At 36.9% G+C, this 12,338-nt stretch overlaps 1 protein-coding gene across 1 annotated transcript in view; it reads right to left on the reverse strand.

Moving 5' to 3' along the window:
• Window positions 1–12,338, reverse strand: part of LOC126161360 (esterase FE4-like) — a 117,187-nt gene that overhangs the window by 52,778 nt on the left and 52,071 nt on the right. Inside the window, exon 8 of the mRNA XM_049917132.1 lies at window positions 10,788–10,969. Coding sequence (XP_049773089.1) covers window positions 10,788–10,969 — 182 coding nt within the window. The remainder of the gene's footprint in view (window positions 1–10,787; window positions 10,970–12,338) is intronic.

Below are 12,338 nucleotides of genomic sequence, written 5' to 3' on the forward strand. Positions count from 1 at the left end.
AAAAGTGAAGGATACATAGCAGAGTAACATTATCCATTGTTTCATTTTAAAGGAGGTATATTTTATCCTGAAATACATCATTTGGAGAACTCGGATAATAGTAATTATTGATGAATTTATTAAATCAAGGAATTACGCTGCAATAATAACTGCAAGATGATGATTAATATACTGTCCTGTTTTCTTTTTAGGTTAATGAGATACAGCAATAACAGTAACTATGACATTGAACAGAAAGTTGAGTGTTGTTTTTATTATTGAAATTCTACATCCAACAGTGGTAGCAAAAATTATTCTAAGTTCCTTGTCCTACAATTAACTTTAATTAATTCTATGTCTGGAAATTTCCAATAGAATTGTATATGGACTTTATTTACTTGGGAATTTAACAAAATTTCAGTAATAGGCAGGAAGCAGTCCCATTAGAATAGCCTTCCACAATATGGAGATGAAGACTCTGTACATCTTGTACCAGGGTTCAGTACCCAAGAGCTTTCAAATACCCCCACAAATAAAACTGTAGTGGGTTTATGTCTAGAGACCAAGAAACCATGGAGGCCGGCCGGAGTGGCCGTGCGGTTCTAGGCACTACAGTCTGGAGCCGGGCTACCGCTACGGTCGCAGGTTCGAATCCTGCCTCGGGCATGGGTGTGTGTGATGTCCTTAGGTTAGTTAGGTTTAATTAGTTCTAAGTTCTAGGCGACTGATGACCTCAGAAGTTAAGTCGCATAGTGCTCAGAGCCATTTGAACCAAGAAACCATGGAGAGCAAGGAAATGGTCCATCTCAGTCTATCCATCTGCCACAGAATCTTTTATTTGGAAGCCTACAAACATAAACACTGAAATGAGGAGAACTTCGATGAAAATAAGCAAAGTAGAATAATTTTCGTGTCAAATGATCACTTACTTCAGATGCTGTTTGAATAGTAAAAATGGTGGCATTAAGTTTCTGAACAAGATCCTGAACATGGGCTTTCCATGACAGTTTACTGTCTGTCTGAACATCTAGAAATTTGAACTGTTAAGTTTCACTAATCATATGCCCACTCAGTGAAATTAAAACATCATGTTTTGTTGAATTGTGTGTTAGAAACTGTAAAAACTGTGTCTTACTGTGATTTAGCATTAGTTTATTTTCTACAAGCAATGAACTTATGTCATGAACTGCATGATCTGAAACAGAGGCAATGTTGCACACAACACCCTTTGCTTCGAAGCTAGTGTCATCAGCAAACAGAAATATTTTAGAGTTACCTCTAATAGTATAGGACACATCACTTATATAAATAAGGAACACTGATACCTGGGGCACCCCCCATTTGACCGTATCCCACTCAGATTCCACATCACAGCCATTTTCAACACTATTTAAACAGAAACTAATTGTGATGATAAGCTATACCAGATGCCAATTCCACCTGATATGCTAAATGCACATTTTGTCAGTCCTCAACCAGATAACAGCATAATGGAGAATGTGTGTAAGGCAGAGGCACTGCTGCCGGAAATGAATAGCAAGCAGACAGACAGCTTTCACTGGACTTGTGTAACTGAGAAGATGTTCAATGAATCAATAGCTAAGTTCAGTAATTCTGGAGCAGAGCATTACTGTGGTCTCTCAAATGATGTTATTGCATATATCAGAAATCAAATTCTAACACCACTGACTAAATAATAAAAAAAAATTTTAATGAAGATAATCATCCAGAATGTTTAATAATATCTGCAGTTAAACCAGTACATAAAGAAGGAGGTATATCATCACCAGGTAACTATCAACCGATATCACTTACACCCTTAACATCAAAAATAACAGAATATAGTGGGTACTCCTAAACCAATTTTACCTGACAATAGTTTTCAGTTTACCTCACCGGCTTGGAAAGACATTGTTGATCATACTAAAATAATGCATATTCTAGCCTCAGTGTACCATCCATTGAGTAATCCTGCAGTAAGATATACAAGAGAAATTAGAAGACTGTTTAGAACATATTGTAGTAAAAATCATACCAGTTGGATATACTATGTCAGTGATTTCGATGATATTATGAACAGCTTACAACATTCTTCAACAGGTTTTCACCACTTGAAATCACGTTTAATTGCAGGTCAGCTAACTTTATTTCTGTTGAATTTCCACCATGTAAAATTCTGTCATCGCAAGAGAGAAAAGAGTGTGTCAGGGAGATGATGAAAAAGCAGGAGGATAGGAGGAAGCAGAGACATGATGGTAGTGGCAGATTTTCTAAGTTCGAGGTAGGAGACATTGTGTTGCTGAAAACCAAAGATAAATCTAAAGTGTTGACATCCGAGATAAAGAAATTCTTTGATATTTATATAGGATCATTTGAAATTCTTGAAAATCTTAATCCTGATGCATAGAGACATGTGTATCCTAAATTCAAGAAGTTGTTTGGGTTACACAATATCACTGAACTGAAAGCTTATAGACAAATTTCATAAGTATCTATTTTTTTTTCTTTCTCCTTTGTCAGGAATGCAATATGTAAGATTATGTGATCTCCAAAATCCTGTCTTGTTCATTGACTGAGTTTAAGTCTATGCCACACTACATTTGAAGGTTCATACAACTATATAATTATATAATTTTGTAAAATATATATATCTTTTACAATTTTGAAATGTGAAAATGCCATTAAATATCTAGTGATAGATTTCTTATTTTAAAATGCTATTGGTGTTAATTATTATTATTATTATTATTATTATTCTTGTGTACTCTACAGAAAGTGATTTAATTTAAGCTTCATGAACTCTTTTGGGTAAAGTCATGGATGTTGTGGTAAACTGAGTGAAGACTTGTGTACTGTAAATATTAGGAATAATATCTTGAAATTTCATATGTGCAAACAAACACACGTGTACATTAAATGCAGAATTCTTATGTCAGTACATCATGGACTATGGTCCATCTCTCATAATGTAGGCATTTGTCGGATGATGTGTCAGTGCAGTCCGACTTGTCTAGCTTGTGTACATAATCTACTAATTGCTAAAGGGATGTTACTTTGAGATATCTTTATTATATATATGTATATTACCTTACTAGTTCATTTTTTCATTGCATTTAGCTCTGTTTATAAATATACCATATGTGTGAACTCTTTTTAATCCATTTAGACATAAATCCTGAATACTTACTGTTTTCAATACAGACAGGTGAAACATATGCCATGTGATGTGAGGGAAGTATTGAACAGCATATTTAGTACATGAAACAATGTTTCAGGATTTGGTGTGGAAGCTAGACAGGAAATTACTTATCTGTTGGAGTGTGTGATGAGTAATCTAGGAAGGAAACTGAAAGATGTGGGTGGATCCAATCCCAAAGTCCTGTATGGCTGTACCCTTGTTGGTCCAGTCAACTTTCAAGAGATCACAGGTGCTGGGTAATAGTACTCAAGCATCTGTCAACTACATCAGTCTTGTGACTGAAATTGGTAAATTGTTAGCCAAGAAATTATCCTGTATGCAAAATTCTTGTATTTTTATAAATTTCATGGAACTATTTGTTTATTATTGTGTGTAAGTACACATAAATGCATGTGTTTTCAGGTAGAGGGATTAACTTCACAACACATTATGTAACTTTAAGTCTTGTTTGTGTTGGGTTCATGCTGTATGACTGATGATTTGTTATGTTCAAGACAGAAATGGTAGAACTTAATAAGTTCAGGAGTAAATTCTGTGAATCACGTTGTAAATAATTACCAGAATCTGATAAAATTAGGCACTGTTAGATTAGTAGTCATACATTTCAATTAATTTTCTTATCTCAACACCCAGTATGTGTTGTTTTTAATTGTAAATGAATCTTTTAGGCTTGTATGTATGTAGGTTAGTTCATATGAACAATTAGCAAATAGTGTGGAAGACACTTATGTTTGTGATCGTAAATTGTGTACAGACTGTATAACAAGATGTATACATTTCTGATTTCACACACTGATTTTGGTCCTCATGCTACTTGATTATGTCACCATTCCAATCTATTAATGACTCAGATTACCTGCATTGTTGTATCTCACTGGAACTTGAGTTGTGTGCAAACTCATGTTTAACTCTGTTTTGGATACCCATGGTCATTGCGACGTTGTGTGTATGTACTCAAGAAGTGTGTGCAACTATTGATTGAGGCTAGATGCTTCCTCTAATTATTCTTTACATATTATTGAACATATTGATATATGATTATGAACTTTATTATTTTTGTTATGTTGAAACATTTCTGCTGGTGTGTACCTGGTGTGGTTTGGATTCATTGGTCAGTTTCCACATTGTAAGCATAGGCCCTAGTATTTTTTCATTTTTGGTGTAAACTTGCAATTTGTAATTCTAGTACTTTACATTACCTCTGCATTTATTTCTATAATTTAGTATTGTAATGTTGTAGTTTTTACATTGTATCATTTCTCTTGGGACAGAATGTTCCACAGATTTGAAAATCTGAATACCATGTCCTCATATAGGAATAGATAATGACTTGTATAGTATACATTTTTCTTACATTTTCTGTAATATGTTGTGTATCAGATACCTCTATACATCTGAATTCTACTTTATGAGGGTTAATATTCATACATTTGTGGTATTTACTATGTTTGCAGGAACACTGTTTCACTTTTGCATTATTTTCATTTACATTGTGTTATTACGGTAACATTTGTCTGTAATATTTTAGTATTCATTTTTATGTAACATTAACAGACACTTAAACCTCATTCATAGAAATGCTGAAAGAAACTTAAAGGTTGCACTAGGTTACACCTTTCTCTATGAAGCTAGATATGTTAGAGCAACTTCATGTGAGTTTTGTCCATAATTTTGGAAATTATCACCACATGTTAATTTTGCCATTTCACCACTCATGGTTTACACTTATTTGGACTATAGATAAACTGTCAGCAAGAAGAACTCTGTGTGTTGTAATTAGAAATTTGTCAGGTGCTGTGTATTTCCTTCTACATCTTTCCCAGTTTTTTATAAGCTAATGTATACTTATGTTCATAGGAAAGCGATGATCATGCAACCTAAAATGTTTTTGTAATTTAACTTTGACAGTCTGTATTCTATCTTTTGGCATCATTTTGTACACCATTTGGCAAATCTTATAGTAGGTCACAAAATATTGTAAACACATTGTTTCCATATAATGTGAATGGAATGTTTTAATGGGACATCCTCCTCTAGCATTACTTTTCCTAGGCAGCAACTGTCGATACTAGTATTATTTTCTGAATTTTGGACAGTTCAGTATTATCTCAATAGCTATTCTGAAAACTTTTATATAGTTTTAAACACAGTATATTATATTTCAAGGTAAAATTTATGACAAGGTATTAATTTATAAACACAGTATATTATATTTCAAGGAAAAATTTATGAAAAAGTATTAATTTATAAAATATTTTAGCTTCAATGTTATAATCAACAAGTACTAGTTCTGAGTGTACAGTTAGAATTCATTTCTTTAAGAAACATTTGAAATTATGAATCACTGGCACACTTAAAATTTCTATTATTAATTACACTTCCCTGTGCTGTTTACTGTTTTATATGAAATAATAATCGAAATTAATAATGTAACAAAAACTAATAGCGATTCATTTGTTAAGAAGAATCGTGAACCCTTTGGCATATTGTAATTTGCTCGAAGTGTGAGAGTCATTAGCATGCCTCTGATGTGATTGTAAGTATTTTTGTGTGAACAATGCAATTTTGGCTTTGTTAATGTGAAAAATCAAAATACTGTATGACATACTCAAATGTGAGAAAATTTATTTACATTTAAAAAAATGCTGCAACAACAATCTACAGATTACATAGTTCAGACCAACCATGAGGACCTAATGTGACATTTTTCAACTTCTAGGATTAGACCCCTAGAAAAGAAGAACTGGAGCCAACTGAATATGACAAGCCAAATAAATTAGGAAGTTTATTTTAATCTACACTCCTCTCAAATCTTCATAAAAGACATTGTGTAATATGGACTATAGATGGAAGTAAGAAGGAGGGGGTAGATTACAACTCTATACGACTGCTTAGAAAGCAATATGCTCTGTTTTTGTGCAGATGTCTAGTGTAATTGTTTTCAATAAAGTGGTATTATTCTAAATACAGATCATATATTCAATATTCTACACCCATTCGTATCTTGATTTCCCACACTGCTGATGTCAGTGATTCACAATGACTTTATACAAGGTAAAACTCACACTGATACTGTTACAACAATGTGACCTGCACATAATCACTGGCCACTGAAATTCACATGTCATGCTGATGGTTCCCATTCTGGACAGTGCAGTGCTTCTCAACTGACTCTTCCATCATCTATAGACAGCAATTGTGCAAGTGAAATGCTTCGGGACTGTGGTTCTGCTAATGATGCTAGCCCTGAAAGTGTGGAACTCCATTGTAGTAACCTATTTGCAAAAATACATTTGTCAAAGGCAGCATATCTGCTGCACCTTACCTGAATTTGTTTCCTTGACCTTTGCTGCTGGTGGTTGCCTGGATTTCATTCATGACCATGCAAAATATCCAGTTTCATCTGGATCAGCCTCAAACCTGGTGTTTGATTGTGAACAATTTATTTCTATCTAGTCATGTTGGGAATGAACATTCACATCAAGAATGTTCCAGGGGCCACCAACATGGTATTCACATTGTTGACAACAATGCTGGCTACCATGTGCCACAGAATCAGTCTTGGTTTGTTTCATTTCATGCAGAGGCCAAGTCTGACCGACTCCACTTGATTGCTTCAAACTATGACTGGAGCAACAACCTTCATACATCGAAACCCTGTCCCACTAATTGTCCTGTGCCTGCATCTGTACAGAACATCTCCATCTGTGTTGTGCCCATTCTGAGCAGAAAACCACTGAGCATGCTATGCTCTCATCTGTGTGGATCATCATCAACCATGTCAGCCCTGCATAACCCCCACACATGGCGAAATCTGCCACACCTCAGCAGAGCCAGTTCTATCAGCATCATTCAATGTATGTCTCCACATTGTCTTAGTCCAGTGACGTGCAACCCATCTAAACAAATTACTTTGAGCTCTGCGACAACACCCCATACACTGACAGATCTTCGTGTGCAGTTGTCTGGTTTATAGTTACTCAATAATGCTTGCAACACTTTTGTCCACTCCAACCTGTCCCACTCCCAATGAACCATTTTCGAGCAGATATCTGGTCTGACATCAATTCAATAGCACTTTACAGCTCAACAAGAACAGATGAAACTACAGCATTGCAAATGCATGAAGCTTCCAGCTCACTGACCACAGTTCACAGACCCATGACCCAAACTCTGCGAGCATCATTACCTTGCTGCCTCACACTGACAGTCACCCATAAGGACATCATAAAACCAGAACTAGTGATGCACTTTCAATGCCAGTCCCACCTCTTCTTGTTTGTACATTATGCTGAGCTCCTGTACTTGTACACGGGTCACTGTATCCCAGAAAGTTTTGCCATAGTGCATCCACCCCAGCTGGTACATCAAATGTTCAAGACAAACAGCTGGAAGACAGTCATACATCCATTGACATACTCAAGAAGTGTGTCTCCTCATCTGATGAGTTCTTGGTGATTCACTAACACTATGCCGACACATTCCATATGGAGATCGTGTTGCTCCCACAACATAGTAATGACACATCTGCTGCCCTCACTATGGCATGCAACTAGCTCACAGTCTTGACACTCAACCGTCATGATGACAAGTGTGGCAGCATACAGGTAAGCATAGTGCCGCTGACTGGTCATGCCTACACAATGTCCGACCATGCCCATTCGCTACTCCACCCTACCTCCAAATTGTCTGGTCCCAGACATGCAACAAAACACAAATGACAGTACACTGTGTTTCTCCTCCAGCACTGGTATCTTTGGGCACGCCGCTCTGGTTGGGCAGCACACTATTCCCATGTCTCTTCTGCATGACTCACTGGAATGCAGCTCGATTACCATCTGTTCCAGATCTTCACATGACATCACCAACTCCATTGATTCCATTGACTACTTTCATCTGGTTCCACATTCAGTTAACACCTACTAAAGACTGACAGTGTTCTACAATGCCACATTTGAGAAACATCAGAGGACTTGAACTCAACATGATCCTGGTGCAACCACTGTCAGTTGCAGTATTCACCTCCAGCTGTCACCGACAACTTTGGTGACTCTTCCTGACACAACAGTTCTGGACAAAAATGTTAGACTATATGAGTGCATCTCAGCATACACCAATTTCAACCATGACCCAAAACAGACCAGTACTCGGCATTCGGCCCCCTCTCAGCTTCCAGTCCATCGTGGACAGTCAACATATAGGCCACGACCATTGTAGTTTGAACAGTCTAATAAATTAGCAACTTGCATCAATTACACCACCCACTAAACATATGCTTTCACTTTGATGTCATCAAAGTCCCTCTGGTATGCATGGTTTCCACATGCTGACATCCTTCTCACTGACACCCCACCCCCATCTCTTCAATTGCACCACTGGGGCCCCAAGCAGATACACTGGATGTTTCCTCATTAGCCACAGATATTCTGCCTATTTAGCATTCACATGACACCCAGAACAACTTCAGGAATGGCCTTGTCATGTCTCGTGAAAGTGCCAGCCATGGCACGACTGGCCATGTGCAACAACATGTCATCACCTATCTGAAACATCCAACCAGGCCTGGTTTCTATCCCAGTGATAAAATGCATGGTCAGAAGAGATTCACACCTACAAGAAATTGCCGCCTTCTGGCCCAACCACAGAGTGGCTGATCAAGCATCTTATCATACATGATTCCCGATACGGCCCAACTGCCATGTCATCTCATTGACATTTGTAGTGCAGCTCCTTCACTTCCTCCCCCATGATTTGCATGCTGGGGAGAGGGGGGGTAGGTGGGGGGAGGGGCACAGGGGGATCACTGTGATGGCTATCAACAACAACAACACCATCACTGACCAGCGAGAGCAACTTTGTGCTTTGTGGTGGAAGCACTCCCTTCCCCTCTGTTTTTCTCTTGTTGTGTGGGTGTCCCATGCACTTGTGTTCAATATAATGTTGTTACTCTATGAATAGGTCATGTATTTGATATTCTACATGTCTGCATACTTTTCCACACTCAAAAATACCACTGTTGCTCTCAAAAATTCTTCTGCAGCAATGCTAGGAAAAACTATGCCATTGTTTCTTTTTGTGATATTTACTTTTTATTGTCTTGAACTGCTGGGGCTGCATGGTGTAGTATTCTCTGTAATCTTGAAAATTGTTCCACAGCATTCTTGTGATTTCTGTTGTCGTTCATCATGTAAATTTATTCTGTTTTTCACTTCACAATTTCTTAAAAGCTTAATTTCATCCAGTTGGTTTATTATGCCGATTCCTACTTGCTACTCAACAGTGTGTACTCTTTCACTTCTTTTTTAGTTTTTTCATGGCACATTATGATTAACTCCTCTTTAATTTTAATATTTAAATTCAGTTTGTTCTCCCTTGCTTTCTTCTTCACTGAAGACTATTGCACCAATTGTCACCACTTGTAAGGTATTGGTGTCTTCCAAAAGCTAGCAAATATTTTTTCTCTGTTATGATGACTCAACACTTCTGTTATTAGGTGAGTGGTCTCCTTTACTCCTAAATTATTTACGTTTAGTTTTTGTAACACTAAAACAGTATTTAAAACCTGAAAATTGTGTTCAGAAATTAGACAACATTAAATTGTAATGTTGTCTTTAAGGGTATCAACAACAACCTGCCTGGTCAAATCAATTGGGCTACTGGGAACAGAAGTGCTAAATTGTATTTGTATAGAATTTGATCATTACACAGAAATGGAAATATTATGTTAAATTTAGTGACATCTGGTTAATATTTAACCTATATCTGAATAACTGTCAGTGACATTCACAAATTAGACCATGTGTAGAAACTGTGCTAAGTTTGGAAAGATATGTCATGTTTGGCATGGAAAAACAGAGTTGCTAGTTGCTAGTCATATGTGTTATGGGAAAGAACTGTTTGTAATTTCTATGTGTATCAAAGGTTTACATGAAGTTCACTCCCACATTTAAGTTTTAATATGTATGATACATGAGTGGAGCCAGAAGCAAAAGTAAATGATGAAGACTATTGAAGTTAACAGCCTTTTCTTAATTTGCATTAATTAACTTCACGAAATCCATTATGGAAAAATTTCTGCAGAGCTGCTACTTCAAACCTGGAGATACTAATTATGCATTCCCAACTTCTTCAAGACATGAAGGGACCTGTAGCACTGCACTCATGTCAGGCATGATGGCACATGCAAATTCAATTGAGATTTTGGTAGGAGGTTATAGGATCAAACACAATACCTTTCGATATTTAAAGGGTTGATTTTCGTTTAGTTGTTCTGACATAATCCAAATGTCACAGAATGCAAAAATTGATTTTAGTGAGACAATGTTAAAAAAATGGCTCTGAGCACTATGGGACTTAACTTCTGTGGTCATCAGTCCCCTAGAACTTAGAACTACTTAAACCTAACTAACCTAAGGACACCACAAACATCCATGCCCGAGGTAGGATTCGAACCTGCAACCGTAGCGGTCGCGCGGTTCCAGACTCTAGCGCCTAGAACTGCTCGACCACTCCGGCCAGAAGAGAATGTGAGCATCACAGTCTAGCAAGCATAATTTTATAAAACAATACTAACTCCACAAATTTAATTTGAATTTGAAGTCTAACTTACAGCAACTGTTGTGCTGTTCTGCTGCAGAGTTATAGTTGCATCTCCATAGTAGAAGCTCCTCACTTCACGAGCACCTTGTGTTCTCTGTTCTGCTGTAGGCAGCCTTAAATCAGGTCCAATCATTAACTCAAAGTTCTGATCCAGCTGGGCTATCTGCTCAGCTGTTGAAAGGCCTCCTGAAGCTGTTAAATAATGAAATGACAGTTTCATGTAAGAGTCTAATAACAGAGGATAAAAACTTATAATTTACACAATGTGACATCAAGAAGAAACAATTTTCATACTTTAGCTTATCAAGTAAATGATAGAACCAATGCAAAAATAAAACATCAGTCACAGGTCAAGCTTTAGGACTGCTCCAACTGAGAAACTGCTGCCTACAAAACAGTGTGAGAAGTGATCTATGATAGGTGACATGTGATCTGTTTGACAATAATTCCTTCAGCCATTTCATCAATGCTCCTATTCAAGCAGTTCCACTCTTGGCCTCCTCACAATGATTGACTGAACCCTGTACCAGACGTCCCTATCTCAGAAAATGTATGAGAAGGTACTGGGTACTGAACCTGGGTTCTTCTGCAGTAAAGATAGTGACATAACCATTCAGATTTGGAGTCCATTTAAAATAAATATGCAAATATTTAATCTAAGATTCATTTCTGCAGCTGTTTAAAACAAATTTGATGTTTTCTTTGAAAGACATTTTTATAATTCATGTTTCCAACTTAGGAATGGACTGTATTCAAAGTTCTGATCCAACTGAGCTACCTGCTCAGCTACTGAAAGGCCCCCTGAAGCTGTTAAAATAATGAAATGACAGTTTCATGTAGGGATAAAAGCTTATAGTTTACACAAAGTGACATCATGATACCACACAGATCACATGGAGTATCGGTCATAAAAATAAGTTTTTATTATTGTTCATCAGTTTACATGAAATCTCAGTAAATAACAATGTTACACATGTCAAGTTACAACAGTGCTGTAAATAAAAGAAATCATTCTTTTGTAAACTAAGAAAGCTGAACATGCACTAAGCAGAACAGTTCTGAAAGAAAGCAATTATCTTTCTGAGAGAGGAAAAATCATCAAACAGCTGGCTGAGTTGTGATTGGAAATGGTACAAAACAAGTAAAGAATAAGCTTGAAATTATAGATTGCCATTTTCTTTTCTGAGCTCTAAAACAATCCCAGCCTGTATTGATCAAATATAATGCAATATTGAAATTTGATGAATGTCCCACATACACCCTCTCATTTACTCACACGTTCACATAACACATAATAAAATAAATATTGATTTTAATAGTTCTTTCTGAAGTTATTCTACACTCATGTTCATAAATAAAGGATAATGCTGATACATGGTGAAACAACGCCCTGGTGGGCAGTTTGTGGGTTTAAATCACCTCGGGGTATGACCATGCGGTGCATTTGACCTGTGGTCGTCACACGGTGGCACTGGCAGCAGTCCACATATGTGGAGGTGCGTTGGAGCATGTCACAGTATGGTGCAGCAAGTGAGCGCGCAGATGTTTTCAGACATGCTAA

The sequence above is a fragment of the Schistocerca cancellata genome, chromosome 1, assembly GCF_023864275.1.
Source record: "Schistocerca cancellata isolate TAMUIC-IGC-003103 chromosome 1, iqSchCanc2.1, whole genome shotgun sequence".
Taxonomy (NCBI): Eukaryota; Metazoa; Arthropoda; class Insecta; order Orthoptera; family Acrididae; genus Schistocerca; species Schistocerca cancellata.